Source organism: Acanthopagrus latus, chromosome 13 (genome assembly GCF_904848185.1).
Source record: "Acanthopagrus latus isolate v.2019 chromosome 13, fAcaLat1.1, whole genome shotgun sequence".
Lineage (NCBI taxonomy): Eukaryota > Metazoa > Chordata > Actinopteri > Spariformes > Sparidae > Acanthopagrus > Acanthopagrus latus.
The window spans coordinates 6,934,393-6,955,402 of NC_051051.1; the positions used below are offsets into that span (position 1 = coordinate 6,934,393).

General features: G+C 41.9%; 1 protein-coding gene across 4 annotated transcripts; it reads left to right on the top strand.

Moving 5' to 3' along the window:
* The first annotated feature begins 1,406 nt into the window (after positions 1-1,406).
* On the top strand, positions 1,407-19,912 carry nlgn3b (neuroligin 3b). 4 transcript variants are annotated; one of them, XM_037120602.1, is made up of 7 exons: positions 1,408-1,952; positions 6,420-7,090; positions 9,450-9,509; positions 10,391-10,540; positions 11,400-11,585; positions 13,942-14,731; positions 17,820-19,912. In XM_037120602.1, exons 2-7 carry the CDS (start codon positions 6,610-6,612, stop codon positions 18,613-18,615), a joined length of 2,463 nt encoding a protein of 820 aa, XP_036976497.1. In that variant the 5' UTR covers positions 1,408-1,952; positions 6,420-6,609; the 3' UTR covers positions 18,616-19,912. The 4 variants fall into 4 exon arrangements, with proteins under 4 accessions (XP_036976498.1, XP_036976497.1, XP_036976500.1 ...); XM_037120604.1 differs by having other exon boundaries at positions 1,412-1,952; positions 6,420-6,513; XM_037120603.1 differs by lacking the exon at positions 9,450-9,509 and having other exon boundaries at positions 1,407-1,952; positions 17,820-18,615.
* The last annotated feature ends 1,098 nt before the right edge of the window (positions 19,913-21,010 follow it).

Below are 21,010 nucleotides of genomic sequence, written 5' to 3' on the forward strand. Positions count from 1 at the left end.
GCAAACTGTTCCTTTAAGAGGCTGATTTTCTGACATCACAAATAGTTTGGAAGCAAATTATGATCCAATATGCAGCACATACAAGCACAAGTGCATGTGGAATCTTGAATCCTCCAGTGCACATAGGCTACACAATGTGAAGTGGAAGTCATGTTGCATTCAAAAGGCAAAGTTATGACATGAGAAGTATTTGCAGTATCATGTATTCTATTCTATATTCTAGTGCCTGTCATGTATTTAGTGAGCAAGGAATAAAGTTACAGCATTTTTGAACTTCTGCTTCCTTTGTTTCAAAGTCAATGTTTTTTTTAATGTGGTACCACAGGCGTAAGATTTACATGTTTTGTTCTAGGACATGGAAAACATTATTCAATTATAAAGCACTTCACTGTGACGAACACAGAGACTCGTCTACGTCTTTATAGGCTGACTTAAGATACAACTTGTAGATTGATCAATTTACAAAAAATGTGTATAGTAATTGTGCAAGATGCATAATGGTGGTGATGGTTTAGTCATACAAGCACAATGTAGTTTATTGATTAGCTTTCCACCTAATCACCTGTGGAGATTATATTGCTGAACAAGACACATATCATAAACTTGCATTTGCCACAGAGCTTATTTTTAATAATATTAAAAAATCCTAACTTAAAAATCCCACAGGCTTTTTGTCGAGTAAACCGGGGCGATGCTACAAAAGAACGTCACCCCTGCACAACTCTGTGGGAGCAGCACATTACCAGAGTAACCACTGGGTGATGCTAACTGTGGCTTCTGTTGGCAAGTAGAAAGGGCGGGCGGGATAGTGGATCAGCGTGCTAACTTAAGCAGAAATAACTCCAACACAATTATTTTATTACTTCCTGTTGATCATTTTACTGAATTTTAGATTGTTTTGAACATATTGCTCCTTTAAACAAATCAGCCAGTGGGTGACGGGTAAGGAGCACAAGAGGCAACAACACAATCATCTCAGTGATTTTCCCTTTCATATGATGGAGCTGCCCACTCTCACTTCCCCTGGATTAATGTCCTGCCACCTGTTGTCACTTCTTTTTTCTTTTTTTTGGTCTCATAGCAGTGCACTGTTATGGCTTAATAAACTCCATGCATTACTCATGCAATGTGCTTGTTAAACAAGTGTGGGCCGGATGTTTCAGAGCTGTCAAATCAAGGCTTTTATTATTTTTTGTGTTGTTTGTTTTTCTTAAACACATTATCCAGCAGTGATGAGATAACAGATGAATAAATTGGTATTGTTTAGACTTTGTAACAAGGAGATGAGCTGATTTGGAATGCAATTTAGAAAAAAAAGAAAATAAATAAATAAAGATATTACAGAGCCAGTGGGCAGGAACCACACTGGAGGGAATGTTTTTTCTGGTGCTTTTTCTCACCCTGCACCCCATTTTGCCTCGCTTGTCACAGTTTCGCTGAAAAGGGGGCTTATGCCAATTAAACGTAACGCATTCGCTCTCCTCGGCACGCAGGGCCCGCGCGCACGCTCCTTGCGCACGCTTGTTTATCTGGTCAAAAGGTAGGTGGGCTCCGCTCGAGCATACAAAACACGCGTGAGTGTGCGTGAGTGCCGTCCGGGGTTAAGGTGGTCACTTGATGGTTTCTAAATTGGGACTCGGTCGGTTTGTTGGAGGGGGAATTTAATGCACTGGCGTATCCCTGCGGTTGCCTAGTAACGCGCTGGCAGTGGGCGCTCCATTAAAACCGTTGGCGCTCCTGACCTTGGCGTCGTGAATGCGCAAAGCACACAGACTGTGCAAAGCAGGAGATAAGAGTAAAGATCCGTGTGTTTGATACTGAAACCGGGGGAAATATTACACACACAGCCTGGTTGTCTCGCAGCCAAACTGACTGACTGACTGGCTGGCTGACTGGGGCACGCTATGGAGGAGATCTCGACATGGAGCGCGTATCGGCTTGTGTAAAAGCAGGTGAGTTAACATAATGATTCTGTTTTTTTTCTATCCTCCGAATCTTTGTTCAGACTGATCACTCACATCTGGACTGATTGTTCTAATCAGAGCGACTGCTCGCCGATGAGAGCACACTGTAGCATTTTGCTGGCTTGTAATTTATTTTTTCTCCATTTTTTTTATATATATATTTTTGTATTCAATGTAACACCGTCTTAGACCCAGATTAAACAAGCTCCTCAGTCACAACGTGAGGCAGGCAGCACACACACACACACACACACACACACACACACACACACACTACAGCAGTTTTGTCGATGCTATCTGGGCTGTGGCTGAGCTTTTTTTCCCCCTCCTCCGTGGGTCTGGATCCGATCCGTGCATTCATTTATGAAAAAGCGCCGATCATTATGGTGAGAGCTACCTGCATGTTCCTCTATAAGGTAGTTTTCCTCTGCACCAATCCCCGCACCTCTTTATTGCACTGCTAAAAAAAAAGAAAAAAGAAAGAAAAGAAAAGAAAGAAAGAAAATTAAGGGGGATTTGGGGAATCCACTAAAAAACGCTTTGGATCCACACACACACACACACACACACCAGTCGAAATTACAAGGGCATTGAGAAGCCCAGTGCTGTTGTGTGACATACGAGGCTCCTCCACAAATGCTTTTCATGTTAAGGGCCCCCCAGGCAACCAGAACACTGATCGATAAGATGTTGTCCCAGAGATTTTTATTAGTGCTTTGAATTGGTGTTGAATTGTGTGCCTGTCGATGATGTAGGTGGGAGACAGACGTGATTATAGCAATCATTCTAATAGGTCTGTAATTGAGATCAAGTCAGTCAAATGGGGATTAAAGTGTGTGGGTCCCAGGAAACCCAAGTCTGCCCACCGCTGTGATGCATAAACACCTGGCTGCTGCTGCAAAGTAGCCCATTAGAATAATATGTAATGGTTGTAAAAACGCTACGTTTCTCCCCCCACTGATTTACTGCCAGCGTTTTCATTGACGAGAAGTATTTCACCCATTCCTCTCCAGTTGCCATCTTAAATTGCCTGAAAACTTGCAGTGTATCAAACTTGACTGAGTGATGGCTCTCTTTTTTTTATTACACAGCCCATTTGGTGCGAGCGATAAAAGCTTTTATCCACATCTGTCCCATCGCAGAGCAGTCACAGGAAGCGTGCTCTGCAGCTGAGGGTAGTGTTGGACAATCTGCAGCCCTAGAAAGAAAAAAATATATATAGATAAATAGATAAATAAAAACACCACCTTAGCTTTGTTCCAGAAGTTTTGATTTGATCTCATGTAGCATCAAAAAAGCATGTCCATCGAGACTGATTCATGTGTAATTTAAAAAGGAAATGACGCTTATTTTAAGAATTCATGTTATCCCCTTTGATCTCACAGCAGCCCCAGCATGTGTCTTATTTTTTTTTACTGCTTGAGACAACTAACCAAGTCTGATTGGTGCCACTGACTCCACAGCTCGCCATGCCACTAATTTGACAATTGCTGCGGACTTCACAGCAGGTCGTGCGAGCAGAGAGGATTTATTTTAAATTTCTTTTCACCTCCAGATGATGTATCATCGGTGTCAGTTTCAAACCAGAAGATGTGGCCCGATCTGCAAAAGGATCTGGTTCTCTATCTCCCCCATTTTAACGTCTCGGGAGCCGTACATCATTGTCACGGACAGTAACAGATAGGGGATGGTGGAAGACAGAGCCTTGTCCTTTTTGGCCACGGGGAACATTTATAAGCCTTAATTAATAGAGACGAAGCTGGCCTCGGGCAGAGATGTACAATATTACTCAAATGAACCCCTGTGATATCGCTCTGATTCGTCCCATCCTTTAAAAAGCGGGCAGATCATAATGACGTTCGTATCAGGTAATGTGCTGCTGCTGCTGCTGCTGCTGCTGCACACCTGTGGGGGGGGAGAGAGAGAGAGAGAGAGAGAGGGAGAGAGAGAGAGAGAATGAGCTGCCTTTATTGGTGTTTACATTTCCTGCTAGTGTAAACAAAATGCTGCAGGGAGAGAGGAAAAGCCAATGCACCACATCCATGGCTAATTAGTTTCTCATATTAGGGGGAAGAAGTTGTCCTCCACCTTAATAGATGGGTCCATCAGTTTGAAAGAAAGCTGTTTAGCAGCAGTCCCTCACCATGCTCCAGGCAGCACTCGTCAATAAGTTTGATTAGGTTAACAAGCTTGTTTGTGCTTTGCTCGCTGATGAGCCAGTGAGAATCTGATGTCGAGCACATTATGCTAACTGCTATCCAAGACTACAAGGACCCAGACAAGGGTGTATTATGGGTGACAAAGTAGTTAATTGGAAGGAGCACAGCACGGTTTGCTCGGCGTAGTTCTCCATGGGTGAGCACAGATTTGAGACCTTATTTGACTTACAGTGTGCACATGTGATTAGGTGTGAGTATGACAGTGGCGGAGCTGTATCACTTCACATCGCACACACTCTGGTGACTGCTGCTGGCTTGGAGAACAGATCATGCCTAAGCAAAGTGAGAGTTTGTATCATTGCTTTAGACAGTCCAATATTACTTATCGTATTATATTACAGACACCATATCAGATCCAGCATAAAGGATCCTTTTATTTAGAAACAGAAAACAAAAAAAAACCAAATCAAGTCAAATCATACATGATACTATGTGAGGTGGTGCCTAGCTCGAATATGAATCTGGTAGATCAATTGAAAATACAAATAAGTGAAACAGAGCAAATGAAATTAAATGAAAGGGTAAAACAATAAGGCAGTATAATATTAGTAACACGTTTCTGAAAAATGAAATAATAAATCCAATTTGAGCTGCAAAGATATCATATTTTCACTACATGATTATGGTGGCAGATACGAAAAATGGATAATAGAATTAAAAATAATGCTAAAGTAAAATCCATTTTCAACTTTCTTCACTGTGTTGTGTTTGTTTTGGGGCAAATAAATTACAAAAAATCCCCAAGCAGCAACTAAAGGGAGGTGGAGAGAGAGTCAGACGTGCACAGAAAGCTACTACAGGGAATATTGTAAAGGCAACCAGATGAACAAAGGATACATGTCAGCATTTTTAATCTAATATTCCATGTATTTATAACTAACACAATATCAAGAATACATTTTTACCATCAGTGTTCAAAACCACTATAACCAGAACATCATAAATGCGATACAAAAGGTTATGATGACATTAGTGTCACATGAAAATGAGAAATTAACGGGATCGTTTGTGGCTTCCATTAATAAGCAGTCATGCAGTATTTATCAATACTTTATGTTACTATCAGCGGATTTAGTGTTTGAGCTGATTTCTCATGCACATAAAAACTGAATAAGTAAAAGCTTAAACCATATTTGTTTGACAGACTAACCTTTCAAATCAGGAGATTTCTTTTAATGAAGGTGACAAAACAGCATCATAATGAAGCACTGTATCGCTGCAGAGGCCCTCTGATCAACAAAGCTTGTTCTCAAGATGTAAGAAAACGCGTGTTTGGTGCAGGCCCCAACAAATGTCACGTCATCACACTTTCATTGTTTCTTCTTCAGTGCAAATGATGATCGCAATCCAGAAAATGATCATTCCTACAAATGTTGAGGCTTATTGCAATTGAATATCTGTCAGTGCGTGTTTTTTTTTACCATGTCATGCAGCTCCAGTATGTGTTGAAAGAAGTGAAGAGTCGGAAATAAAAAAAACCTGTCTAGACTAAAAAGAATTCTCAAGAAGAGGTGTCAGAGGATCCTCTTCCTCTGATATTAAACCCAAATGGTATTTTGCTGTCTTGGAGCCTTCCCCAAGCCTTTCAATTAACCTGCAATTACGCTGCTTTGTGAGGGGCGGTTTGTGCCAGTGTGGTCCCATCAGACATGTTTCTTCTGAGATACCTCCATTATGTGACAGACAATGTTGTTTAAATGCAAGACGCCAAAACAATACAGATGCTTCCCTATCGCGGAGTGAGATTTCTGAAATATATTGAAAGCAGAAGCATCACGATCGAGTCAAGATATTTCCTTCCCACTGTGGTCCTCTTCAATCCCTCTTTCGGCGCATATTAAAGATGTGTCTTTCTCCTCAGTTCCCTGTTGCTTTTACGTAAGAGGAGGGGTGCTTAACACCTTTTATCTTGAGATGTTTTTCGCAGCATCACTCCAACATCACAGCAGATGGATTTATCAGATTCCTCCGCAGATACACAGAGATCAGTATTCAGTGATTTGTTCATGTCAAAGCATAAATTTGTACTTTTGAGACAGCAATTTATCCCGAAAGGTTATTAGCATCCAAGTGTTACAGTGGAGGCAGCTGATATTAAGCTTATGTAACAGTATGTATCTAGAGCCCCAAGATACAGAAGGGAGATAATCCTTTTATCCAAAGTTATTCAGTTATACGGATGTGTTGCACTATTTTGACATCATTCTGATGTGTTCTCATCTCATCTTGTTTTCAGATTTGTGTGCACTGCAATGAAAAGCGGAAGTGGGGGCGGTTCATACCTGGCTGAGGCGCATTTGGATCTGGTAACCGTTGGAGCCGAAGGCACAGTGAGTGATGTCTGTTTGACAGGGTCAGTGCAGAGGGACTGAGCGGACACTACAGTGTGCATTAGTGCTGTGCAAGGGCACTGTCCTGCCCAGACCATGTGGCTGGCTACATTTAGAGACCATCTGTTGCCTGCACACCTGCTACATCAGCAAGGGACTGTAACCATCACCCACTGTGCTCTTCTCTGGTGGATACTATGTTCCTGCTGGTCATTCACGAAGGCAACAAGCCAGAAATTCTACCCGACGGTGACCACCCAGTTTGGTAAACTGCGAGGCCTCAGGGTTCCTGTGCCCAGCGAGGTGCTCCGGCCCGTTGATCAGTATTTGGGGGTCCCCTATGCCGCTCCGCCTGTGGGCGAGAAGCGTTTCATGCCCCCCGAGCAGCCCTCCTCTTGGTCAGGTATCAAGAATGCGACCCACTTCATGCCTGTGTGCCCTCAGAACATCCACAACACCGTGCCAGAGATCATGATGCCCATATGGTTCACCTATAACCTGGACACAGTAGCCACATACATTCAGGATCAGAGCGAGGACTGTTTATATCTAAACATCTACGCTCCGACAGAGGATGGTGAGTTGGTGTGGTAAAGTGGACGGCAATGACTTTCCATGTCCATCGATCATTGTTATGGTGACCCAGTGTTGTCATGCAACCCAAACGCCAGAAAAAATGTTGCCTTTGAACACTGCAGCAAAGCACGGATATGTGACATTTGTACATTTCGTATTTTGACGTCTCAAAATCTTACGTTGTTACAACGCTGTGGTTAAGGTCTGGTTAGGGTCCGCTTCTGTCACCACAAACACAGCTGGAAAAGTTCTGACGTCTCTTAAAGAATATCTACCACTGTCACCACAAACATGCTTGGAGAGGTCCCATTAAAAAATATCTGCCTTCGCTGCCATAAACTCGAACTTGCAAGATGAGAAAATCAGCTCCTATGTAATCTGAAGTATGTCACCACAGATACGTTGATATGCTATGTAGGAAATATACAAATGTGAAGTTCTTCGTGGTTTGCAAAAACGTGAAATGACAACATTTTATTCTGGCGCCCGGGCTGCGTCCTGCGATCATCGTCACGCATGTATGTGACCGCTGCTCGTGTCATTGCTGCCGCCAAGGGCTGATTTACCATCCAAAGCACCGTCATCAGTGTTTCTACCTGTTGCAGTCACGTTGTAACAACAATCATGTTCCCATCATTCAACAGGAATTTATTGATATTTAGGTAGTCATGGCAACTGAGGTGTTACCCTGACGCCACTGACTATGTTGGACACACAAACTGTAGAGAGGGACAACTGAATGCTCGTTTCCGTGACATTCAGTGAAATATTGCTGAGGTAAGCTGTTGTTCAAGTATCGGTCCACCGAAACTAAGCAAAAATGTTCAGCTTTTAAAGTGATGAGCGTAGCATATTTGGCTGTCACGGTCGAGCATCAACGTAATCACGAAGAATGACTTAGAAAAACAAGAAAAGTTAGCATTCCTCACTTTCCATGTTTGTTAGGAAATAAAAAAATATATTTTTTTTACCAACCTCTGCTCTGTTCAGACGGTGTGTCTGTTGGGGGCCAATTAGTGAAGTACAAGAGTCAACTCCTGTCTGTTGCTCGCTGAATTCCCCCCCTTTTTTGTGTGTGTCTAACACAATTGTGAAATGAACCAGCCAGGGAACATTTTGTGTGTCTGCCATGAATCCGTAGATAAGCAGAACTGTGTAATACCACAATGGTTTCTGTATCTCCTCCAAATCTCATGAGTTGACAAACAGATTTGTCTAATTCGGGCAAGTTTAATACACCAATTAAACACTTTTTTTTTTAAGAACACATTTCCTCCCTCCCACAAGCATTCAGGCTAATACAAAACATTCAGCATTCAAAGTTGGGCCATGTTCAGCTTTTGTATGTAACATGCCACTCTTTGACTGACTTTTCTATGGTAGCGTAGCAACAACCGATAAACAGCAAGCTTGAGAGAGGTAGCGGTACCAAAATGGTGCAGCCCACGTTATTTGTACAGTCTGAGTGCCACCTAAAGGCCCCCCCACCAACCCGGCACACAAACAGGTTAATTAAATTTTACATTTGCATCTCACTGGAAATAACATAACCCATCACTTCTATAGGTTTGTATTTCTTCAGACTTGATCATTGTTTATTTAAAATGCACCAGAGGCATTGTGTGACTTCATAAGTTGTTCCACTGATGTGTGAAAACCTTTCGCTGTTTCCCATGCCTGCTCATCTCCCGTAGTCTTTTTGCCATGTCAAATTCAAGAGTGTGTTTCCCAAATTCCCCACTTCCTTACATTTATTTTTGTGTCCCACTCAAGTCAGAGTTTATAAATTATTCATCAACAAACCACGCAGCTCTTATTCAGGAGCTATCCTGCTGCGGTTTACCTGAAATAATTGACAAGGGGTTTTTTTTCGTAAAGATATAATTGTCCAGAGAGATGAAATGAATCAGGAAGATGTATTACCCCAGTCTAATCCGAGGCAGCTGGGTCAATATAACAATACAGATAATAAACCATGTGAAGGTAACAGTGTGTGTGTATGTGCACATACACACATGCACATACACACACACACACTGTGCCATTTCCTAAAAATATCTAACAAGGAAAAAGAATGTGTTTGCTTGATAAAATCTGAATCCCAAATGCTGATTAATGTGTAACTCTAACTGGTAATCGTGTCACACATCTCCAAAGATTTCTCATTTTGTCAGAAAGCAATTACAGGGATCTCACACTGTATGTAAATGGACTAATCTTATTTCTGCATATAATTCAAGGATTCTTTTTTTTTTCTCCTGATTCTGTCAGTTTGATTGGAACATATATTAAACAGGAGGCACAGTGAACCATGCTATTTTGAATTCTGTACTTTTTTTTTTTCCTCATGTGAATCCCAGGGAGCCAACACAGGAAAAAGGGGGCGGCTTTCTCACATGCTGAGACTCATATATCTGAAGGTATTTTTTTTTTTAAGAGCTCAAAGTCTTGATGCATGGATTCTTTTAGCTTGAGTTTGGTGGATGGAGATCTTACAATCTTTAGTTTTTCCGACTTTCCCGAGGAAGCGCGGGGGGGGGCTTGTATTTTGAGTGGAAGGAGATAAATGTTGTTTTTCTGATTTGATGATTACATAAGTTTGCCGCTGCTGCACCTCATGTCTCGAACTGAGCGTTGTTGCAACCCTCCTCAGTAAGTGCTACGTCTCTGCTTCTCCGCACATTGATCCTGAGAGTGCATTATCTACTTATCTCTCTTATAGTCCCTTCTAAAGACAGTTGCTAGTTAACATAACAAATTGGTCTGCAAACATGTAATATAGATTTTTCTACTCTTATCGAACTTCCTATTTTAGCTCGCACTAGAAGATAACAGAGCTCAGTGTAGTGCAGTACTTACTCTGCCACATGGTTGTCATTCTTGTGCATGCTTTTGTATGTTGAACTGTAAAAGTCCATCTTAGTGAATGTCTAGAGAGAGATCAAGCCACAAATCAATACATTTTTTTCTCCTTCTACCTCTGTAAGCATTTCAGTTATGCTACAAAGCGAAGAATGCTTGGTTGAGCACTTACGTGCAACTGCTGTTGATTATATTTGACCTTTTTATCCATACGCCCCTGATCAGAGTGTATTTACCATGCATTTTCTGAATGTCATTACATCTTCTGACCACAGGCTTACCACTGCTTCTAAGCACCTTTTTCTAAGCACCCATATCTCATACTGAGCTCATACTGTTGATATAAAGTTTTATAGTAACAGTGGTCTATTAATTCTCTGTTTCATTACTGTTGCATTTGTTTGCTCAGCGCATCTGTGTGTGTGTGTTGACGTTGCAGATATAAGGGACTCTGAAGCTCGACCTGTGATGGTCTACATCCACGGAGGCTCCTACATGGAGGGCACTGGGAACATGATGGACGGCAGCGTGCTCGCCAGTTACGGGAATGTTGTCGTCGTCACGCTCAACTACAGAATTGGAATATTAGGTGATGATGGAGTCCCTGTGTGGTAACTTTTAATGTGGTGTCAAGCCCTGGTTTAATCTGGGGGGGATAAACTGTCCCTGTGGTCATTTATTTCCACCTGTGTTGCTGTTAGCAACCCATAAAAAAGAAGCAGAGATGTGAGAGAAATAGTCTTGAAAATATAGGCAAAAGGGATCTTGGAATCGTGGATCTTGATTTGCATACAAATGTTGCCTTCGGAGAAAAAGTGATGCAAATAAGCATCATGTCCTGTCCTTGTTTTAGACCCCTTGTGAAAACACAATGTATCTTCCTTTAGATTGATTTATCTAATCTGCACAAGATTATCAGCCTTTGCCATTCTTGACAGAAAAGAAAAAAAAAAAGATTTGAATAGACAACGAGGAATGTCGCATTCACAAGGTCAGAAGATGGTCATTTCCCTGTGTTTAACATTCAAAACAGGGCATTGTTTAGATGAGACCAGACAAGGGAATAAGTAATAGGATCAACTGTAAGAGCAACAGTGACCTCTGTTTGGCTTTATTAAATTCATGTAAAGAAATAAGCACAAGAGGAGGATTTATATATTCATGCTCTTCAGATTTTATGAAGTCACTCACAAGGAGAGGGTTCAGATTTGATGAGCGGTGCCCTGATCTCTTCCTGAGGGGCGCGGCTGCGTGGAGACTATTACAACGAGTTGACTAAAGCAGTCGAGACACTGTGGGAGAGAGCAAAGGCATGTTTTCACTTGAGGGGAAACAGTGTCAGTTCATTCAGATGCCCTGCTGAGCTACATCTTTAGATCAAAGCTGTGACATATATTCTGTCAAGCTGTACTTCAGCACTGGGTCTGTTGTCTGTCCGTGAACTTCAGGCTTCCTCAGCACTGGCGATCAGGCAGCTAAAGGAAATTATGGGCTCCTGGATCAGATTCAAGCTCTCCGTTGGATCAGTAAGAACATCGGTTACTTTGGAGGGGACCCGGGTCGCATCACGGTCTTTGGATCCGGAATCGGCGCTTCCTGTGTCAGCCTGCTCACTCTGTCCCACCACTCCGAGGGTAAGAATCCGCCTTTCACCATCTCTGTTATCTCTGAGGTTGTCATTAATGCAATCATTTAAGCTGGGATTTAAGATTCAATTTTTTCTCAATCATATTAATTTCTTATCTCGACGATGTCACTGTTAGTTTTTGAACAATACGTTTTAATCATTTCGAGATTGTTCTTTGTTTCAAGCGCAGCTCTAAATGGTCTGTCAGGGAGATGAAGTGTTATGATATGGGAGCAGGGTAAAGGGGGTGTTCGTTAAGTAAGTGATTGCTTTTGTTCCCCTTTACTCAATCTAATCAGCCTAAAAGCTTTGCCTCTTAAAATGTGAGGCTCTTCAAGAAGCCCACTGGCATTAGAAAGTTTTCACCGTGTTGTCACGTTCACCTGTGTCGGTTGCTACCATTCAGACTGACAAATGTTTTAGTTTTTATAGCGTCAGATTTATTTGCCCTCTTTTCTATCCTAAATGCACTGTAGGTCCCAATAAACTATAATTTAAAACTACTATTTAAACTACCTGTGTAGGATTTAGTGGCAAGTGGCAAAGAGGGTGCAGACTGCAACTAAACAACCTCCAGACCTCCAGTAAGTAGCTTGGTTAGGCTTTTTTTTTTTTTTTTTAATCAATGTCCAATTTGTTTGCTAGCTAGCCACACATTAACCAGTGTTTGCAGCTCTTTGAATTCAAGTCCATGTGATTAGTAGAAAAAATGTGTTTTCCTGTGTTTTGTTTAGTTGCCACTTTCAAAGCTGCGATTAGATTTTCAGAACACAATAATTCTTAGTTTCAGGAGATATACACTAATGGAAACATAATTATGAAAAGTATGTTCCATTTCTGCCAGTAGGTCCCCCTAAATCCTACACAATGGACCTTCGATGGTTTGCATTGGTCCTCTGTATCTGCAAAGCCTTGAGTGAAGACACCGCTTACTACAGACAGGGTTGGTTTGGGGATGAATCTGGAACACACAAAAAACAGACCTTCAGTTATTTTCTGTGAAAACGTTTATTACCTCAAAACCTTACTTTATAAATTGGCACTGCTATAGTTGAGAATTGTACATTCCTGTCCAGCTTCCACAGCAAAGTCATGCTACCAACTGTTGTTATATTATTTATTAAATGACAACATATATCACAGAAACCTGGTATCTGGTGTCCAGAAACTGAAAAGAGATGTGCAACCTATGTCCTTATGATATTATGCCATTTGGCAAACACTGATTCGAAGCTCACTGCGAGAATCAAAGGTGCCTATTTCAATATGGCTGGCCCACAGGGAATTGAACCTGTTATCTTTGCCCTATTATTGCCCTGGTCCTCCCGTTGATGGTGGACAGAATCACAAGAAGGGCAGAAATTGTGCGTTTTCATCAATGCCAGGGACGCTGCGGCAACTGTCCTTTGTGAGCTTTGTATTTGATGCCCTAGCTCGGCTGCAGCCAATGCACAAAGACCTCCGGCTGTCTTTGAAGTAGAGTAGCTAGCTGCTGCCCTAAAAAAAAAAAAAATTTTAAATAAATGACAGCAAAGGAGGGAGAAAGTGACACTGTCCCTGCACTCCTCTTTCTCCAGCGACTGCTATGCCTTAACCTCAGCAGAGAATATTTTTTTTGAGTTGATACATATCACTTGTCATTTTTAGGTGGTAGATACAAAAAATCTCAAGAGACAGAGGTGACGCACTGCATATAAACAGTTCGACAGAGCAGCGTGTTTACTGTATCAACACTGAAGGAACGGGGTTACTGTATATTCAGCTCCCTGCACAGACCCTCCGCCGCGCAGTTGGCATCAGCAGTCTATATGTAAGCTACACTGTTTGTTAGACACACCGTATTAACGAGTCTACAAATAACTGGTGTAGAGAACACCTCCTCCAAAACTGAGCTGCAAATTGATCATTCATTTGACTCGCGCTCAATGCCATCTGCATACAGTAACGACACCTTGCGTAAGAAACAGGATCAACTGAGAAAAACAAAGGGGGGGTTTTGTCATTATAAAAAAAGGAAAGAATGAACCAACATCCCATCACCAGTTCATCTCTTCGACCAGCTGCTTCCCTGAGCAGCGAGGCTCCACTCTCTGCCTAATTCTCGCTCTCTTTAATGCTTCATCTCCCTGGCTCGTATTCAAAGTGCATCACATGTAGGCAGCAAACCTTTGATTTTTTAATTGTGAATAGCAATTAGTGTAAAAGTGAATCATGTATTTGCTCGGGGCGGTTCAGAATGCTCTTAATGTTCATGATGAAAAACAGTAGTTACAATGATGATTTGTTGGGCCCGAGTACTAACCACTGTTTTGTTGGCTTCTGTTGTCTTCTGTGTGTTTTTGTTCTCAATTTTGTGTCCCAAGGTTTGTTCCACAGAGCCATCATTCAGAGCGGTTCAGCACTATCCAGCTGGGCTGTTAACTACCAACCTGTCAAGTACACCCGCATGCTGGCTGAGAGGGTGGGCTGCAACGTGCTCGACACCGTGGACATGGTCTCCTGCCTGCAAAAGAAGAGTGCAAAGGAGCTGGTGGAGCAAGACATCCAGCCTGCCCGATACCGTGTGGCTTTCGGTCCTGTCATTGACGGAGATGTCATCCCGGACGACCCAGAGATCTTGATGGAGCAGGGCGAGTTCCTTAATTATGATATAATGCTGGGTGTCAACCAGGGAGAGGGACTGCGCTTCGTGGAGAACGTGATGGACCTGGAGGACGGCGTGTCTGGCAGCGACTTTGACTTTGCTGTGTCAGACTTTGTGGACAGTTTGTATGGCTACCCAGAAGGGAAGGACACGCTGAGGGAGACAATTAAATTCATGTACACAGACTGGGCTGACAAGGACAACCCGGAGACCAGGAGGAAGACCCTGGTGGCCCTCTTCACCGACCACCAGTGGGTGGAGCCCTCAGTGGTGACGGCTGACCTGCACGCTCGCTACGGCTCGCCTACATACTTCTACGCCTTCTACCACCACTGCCAGAGCCTGATGAAGCCAGTGTGGTCAGACTCGGCGCATGGAGACGAGGTGCCGTATGTGTTTGGCATCCCAATGGTGGGCCCAACCGACCTGTTCCCCTGCAACTTCTCCAGGAACGACATCATGCTCAGTGCCGTGGTTATGACTTACTGGACCAACTTCGCCAAGAGTGGGTGAGTAACAGCAAATCCAGGCACAACCTAAAATAAAGCTTGACATGAATGTGGCTTATTTACATGTAGAAGCGTTAGAATCTCATCAGTATCAGTGTCATTCGGATTAAAAGATTGGGCGGATTCAGCCTTAAAGATAAAAAAACTTCAACAGATGACAAGAACTTTCTTATATATTCTGTTAAGTTGTGTACAGGTGTGTTCTGTCAAGTGCTGCAGCGCTGTGTTGCTCCTCTGGCTGAAACGCTCTGTTTTAGCTCCTGTCTCTTTAAGGCCCTGCCTCCTGAATACCCAGTGTGCTCTGATTGGTCAGCTCACACACACCTGAGCCAGCACCGCTAATAACAACAAATCAGCTGTGCTAAATCAATTCTTACATGGCAAACGAGCCGCGAGGCAGAAAAATAGAAATGTGTGACATGGTGATGTAGTGTGATGTCATAAAGTCACGAAATTAAAGGCGAGACTTCTGACGAGGCATTTCAGGAGCAGTATATTCTATGGGGGAGAGGAGGTTTAATTAGTGTGGACTTTGGCCCTTTCAACTTTCAAGATCTTTCAAATGCACAAGAATAAACATAAAACACTAAAGGAAAGGAAAAAAACAAATAGTATAATGTAGGTTTCTTTTAAAACAAAGTAATCCATAATTTTGCTGAGGGTGACAGTAATTTGGTCGCCTGTTGCTATAATGGGGAAATTTGTCATGAGTAAAATTTAATGGATAACCTCGTCCATAAACATTTCTGTCACGCAGTGTACATTTTCATCAGTAATGGTGATTGTTTATTAATAAAGATAACAACTCCCATGATCCCATGCAACTTCCTGATGTCATCAAACATGTTTTGTTATGTTAACCTGGACAAAGGACAATACCTTCAGTGGCAAAAAATTTACATACAGTGCATTTAGGTTTAGGTTACCTTATCCTTGTTAGTTGACAACAACTTGCAACATGCAAAGTGCCGCCTCAGTTTTTATCGATTAAGTCAATGTATCAGCTGTAGCATTAATGCACGGACACGCCCTGTAAGTCAGGTCTGCCTCTCGTTTGCTCGAATAGATTTGACCTCACCATCCATGTAAAGAACCATTTAATTTTACACTCACATAAAAGGGATGTCTCACTATATTGTCACATTAAAAAATGAGACTGTAGATTAAATAAAGCACACGGCATCAAATGAGAGCTGTTTCTTTTTAAATGCCACGTTGTCTCTGTCTTAATGAGCCAGTGTAGGCATCTGTATCACCTTTCTTTACACACATAACAAAGTTTCATTACTTTGGCCAGACTTCCTTAAGGTGATTTTTAAAATTTACAGCTTAATTCACATAAATGTCTAAAGCACTGCTTAGCAAAAAGGTTGTGTTGAAGAGGAGATGGGAAGCAGTGGTTACGATGTATTCCATAAACATCTGCTGACTTTACTGTTAGAGATGCCACAAATAATCAGATCAGAGATGTTTACACTGCATATACATGTTTGCTGTAAATCACTGTCTGTACTAGATTTGAGTACGAAGCCTTTGCAGTACTGTTAGGCATTTGAACTTTGGAGATCTCTTTCCTTCTGACATCTGTCAGCGCATTTGTATCAGTTTTACAGAGTGACGAAACATAAGTAAGTTAAGTTTCTTTGTGTAGGTTTCTGTTAGACATCTATGATAAATTTGTCACAAGCAGTGACATTTTAGAGTATCTAAAGATGACTGGATATGTTTTACAGCTGAACTAAGTTATGTTTATTATCTACAACAAGCTATGGTCTGATGTTGACCTGATATTAACCTAACACTGACAAGCTCGTGAAAAACATGCTGTTGAAAGTGCAACAGCTCTGCTGCTCCCCCTCCGACAGCTTGTTTTGCATCATACAGAAGCAAAGATTTGCAGAGTGTTTTTGAAGATGAGAGACACCAAAGTGGGTTTCACTGCCCTGCTGCAGTCTTGCTGCATTTTGAATACATGGCTGCAGTGAGTCTTTGTGGGCGATGACCGTAGGAGTAGGAGGATGCACAGCACAGGTCACTGTAGGCTGCTGTTCTTAGTGAGTAGGGATGAGTGAATGCTGAGCCCTTGAGGAGAGATGGTGATATTACATTGTGTTGACTTCCCTTTTGGCCCCTGTTGATGAAGTTGTTCTTGTACTGTTTCTACGTCTACATAATTATGGAGTAAACATAAAGATATTGTGTTAAAATGTGACTTTTGCAAGAGTTCGTACGAAGCCCACATAAACAGACCAAAAGTATTTGACATGTACACATTTTTGTAAAGTAAATCAACCATTCATTCACATCTATGTATAAACTGAACAGTTACTGCTGAATTATCAGATTTTGATGCAGGATGCAATCTGCAGAGTAACTAGTAATTAAGTTATCAAATAAAAGCACAACATTTGCCTCCAAATGTAGCAGAGTGGAAGTATAAAGTAGAATAAATTGAATCACTCAGGTAAAGTAGAAGTAACTCAAAGTTACACTTAAGTACAGTACTTTAGCTAATGTACTTTGTTTTTCCATCACTGGCATATATATGCTTTAATGCCAGCAACACATTTCAAACAATTTGGGACAGACTGGGAAAGTTGGAAGATTCCACAGGTGAACAGCTTCATTGATAAAAGGTTATAGTGTCATGATTGGGTCTTAAATTTGTAAAACACACGATTGTATAAAACGCTTTTGATTTTTGTTTTATACAGCATCTCACTGGGGTTGTACCAAGTCTGAGGAATGTGGTCAAAATCCTTATCACAATATGCATGAGGATATTTTATCAGTAATGATGCACATAATCTTCAGCCAAATTCAAGCAAAACAAAACAAACAAAAAAAAAAAGTGTATTCCACTGGGTGTCAAAACAAGTTCAGCAACAAGTGTTCTAGTAATTACAATGTGTTCTGACCCATTAATCATTTCGAAAACAGTATTCTTATCTCGTTATCTTAATAAGAACGTTTCAGTGCAATATGATGATGTATTAAAACTGGATAAACAATAATAATGAAATTCAGCTTTCCTCCAACCTTATTTGTCTATTGGGACTCAGGTTTTCTGTCTTTGCTGTGTTTGTAGGGATCCCAACAAGCCGGTGCCACAGGACACCAAGTTCATCCACACCAAGGCCAACCGCTTCGAGGAGGTGGCCTGGTCCAAGTACGACCCCTACGACCAGCTGTACTTGCACATTGGCCTGAAGCCTCGTATACGTGATCACTACCGCGCCACCAAGGTGGCCTTCTGGAAACACCTGGTGCCTCATCTCTACAACCTCCATGACATGTTCCATTACTCCTCCACCACCACCAAGGTCACCCCTCTGGATCCCACCCAGTCCAACGGTAAGCGAGCCGGCAGCACTGGCCGGCCTCCTGTATCCACTGCCCACAATGATGGCGAGGGTGGGAGGGAGATGGGTCCTCTGATCATGCCGAACCCGAGAGATTACTCCACAGAGCTCAGTGTCACCATCGCTGTAGGGGCCTCATTGCTCTTTCTCAACGTCCTGGCCTTCGCTGCGCTGTACTACCGCAAGGACAAGCGCAGTCGGCAGGACACCTCCCAGCAGCCCAGTCCCCAGTGTGACAGCAAGGGGAACAACGTGAGCCACACCAACACTATAGACGAGACCCTGTCGACCCAGAGGAACCAGTGTGAGGCCCTTCACAATCCCCTTCACGTATCGCCAAGCTTGGACTTCTCACTCAGCCAGCGCCGCTCCCCTGACGACATCCCCCTGATGACACCCAACAACATCACTATGATCCCCAACTCCCTGATGGGCCTCTCCAACATGAGTCCGTACAGCACCTTCCCCGCCGGTTACAGCTCTGCAGGCCTGCCCAGCACCCACTCTACCACACGGGTATAGCCTGGCAGCAGGCGAGAGGAGATGTCGAGGGGAACTGTGCGTACGTAAAACACGGAAATGTAAAGCTGTATTTAGGATGTGTAGGTAAAATAGGGTTGAATATGTTCGTTCTGTCTTTTTCCAAAGGTGTACAACCGCCAACATCCTGCCTTTTGCTCTCTCATAATAGGAAGTCTTAACTGCAGAGTCATTTTATAATAATCATTTTCAGAGGCAGTCAAAAAAGATAAAAGTGCATTTCATTTTCCACTTTGGCTTTTTTGGAACTTTACCTAGCAAGAACTTAGTATAATGTTTCTACAGTTGGATTTGTATGGGAAGCTTTTTCTTACTCTGTGATATCTATTTTGATCTCGTGGAACAAAGTGACATTCAACTCGTGGTGGACGGAGATGAGATCTAGGAAGAGCTGAAAAAGCAGTATTATTATGATTATGATTATTATCAAGCTATTTTATACATATTTCTCATGGTACATTGCTTATTATGAAAATGTATTTTTACTGTAATTACTTTAAAAATGCCTTGTAACTCGCTCACTAAGGATAACTGTGGAGTCATTACGACAAACAGATTGAAATTTTACTGGTCACACACGTGGTGAAGATGTATCCAAAATATTTCTATCTGGTAGTGCAAAAATATAGCACTCGCATGTGTGTGTGGGTGTGTGACTGGGTGTGAGTGCGTGGGCGCGCGTGTGTGTGTGTGTGTGTGCTGAGAAGTGCGCCACGAAACTGTAAATTAGCCATTGTTTAAAATTAACCATTCAGTTTTGCATAATGTAGTGCTGTGTAATCTATTGTAGTCTATTTGAGTATCCTTGCAATACCTTTATTTCGCGTGTCTATACTTTTGCTTAATACATTGTAGGACTATAACTTCTGCTTCACTCTAAAAAATAGAATTGCTTTAAATGTGTTTTTCCTACTCAAACCGACTCATGGTTCTTTTGGCTTGGCTTCTTTGTACAGAATAAACTTAGACCTACATTTTATTTGTCGTTTGTTTATGAATACTGTAAGGTCTTCGGAAAGATAAATGTAATTACATTGTAATTGTATGTATACCAACTCAAGTATTCACATTTTAACAAGGAGTTTCATGAAACCTACAGAATATTGCTCCTTCTGCGAGTGGTTTGGACCCCGGTGTGCATACTGAGATACATCCAGGGGTCACTCTTTACTGAACGGACATGATGGACATGAAGCTTTGATTTCTTTGAACCTATCATAATGTTGTTTAATCTAAATGAGACGGCTATTAAAAGACTTTTGGATCTAAAGATGAGTCTTGGTGAATCAAAGGTTGGGCTGTGATCACACTTTATTTGCATAATGATGGTATAATAAGTAGCTACACTCTTTCAAGGAATATTTATAAATGTGTTCATAATACATGAGAATTACACATCGGAGTCTACTTAAAGGTCTCGGGCAGTGCTACTGCCTATGTGAAAAAAGTTGTATCAAGCATTTTGTGGCTCCAGAGGGACCTTGTAAAAAAGTGTGATAAATCGTTTGGAGCTAAAGCTCTGGAAATTAATCAAATCTGGGGGTGTGGAGTTGGAAAGAAGTGAGTTTACCAGACTTCTGTAGCCCGTCTCTCTTCTCGGCTCGAAGCCAGTGGCTCGAGGATCCATCAGCTGCTACCAGCACAACCAACTTTCTGACTGAAGTGTCAGCGGTCATGTGGCAATGTGGGGTAATGTAGGCACCAGGTTTTGGGAAAGATGATGAATGCATGAAATAAAAAAGGGGGCTCCTCTGATTCTGCTGCATCAATTTTGATATTTTTCCAACTGCCCATCACAAGTCTGACAATATTCTGGAAATGCCATGACAAATTAGTGGAGTCCTCTTTTCACCAACTTAAGCCCGTAGTTGCCAACATGTATAATTGTCATTTTCCAATTATTAAAAAAAAGTCAAAATGTTATGTATGAGTATATTTGAAAACAGTCCTTCCTGTCACAAGATGTTGTTCAGTACATGAGCCACCTCCCTGAGAGCTAGAAAAAGGTTATTTTCATGAATCACTGCTGGGCTTTTATATCTTGCCGCTATTAATGCTAGAATTGTATAGCATAGCTCATATTAATCCGCAGGTGTTACGCCTTTCTGTGATACTAAGCATTCCACAGATTAAAGGCATTTCTTTCCCAAGTGTTTGGCACCATTCAGTCCTTGATCCACCAAACAGTGGTTTCTGGTTCTAGGCTATTAGCTGCTAGTAAATACACAAGAATAAGGATAATGTAGAATAATGATATTACAAGAATAAAATATGGATGGTTAACATTATGTTTAGCAACAATACAGTTTGATAGTGAGAGCTTTCACATTTGCTAACCAGCATTACCACTAGTATTTGGTAGCTGTTAGCACTTGCG

Coding starts and splice junctions, on each gene's coding strand:
- nlgn3b (XM_037120602.1), top strand. CDS start 6,610: ATGTGGCTGGCTACATTTAGAGACCATCTGTTGCCTGCACACCTGCTA. Junction 9,510..10,390: donor TGAGACTCATATATCTGAAG/GTATTTTTTTTT, acceptor TTGACGTTGCAG/ATATAAGGGACTCTGAAGCT. Junction 10,541..11,399: donor CTACAGAATTGGAATATTAG/GTGATGATGGAG, acceptor CGTGAACTTCAG/GCTTCCTCAGCACTGGCGAT.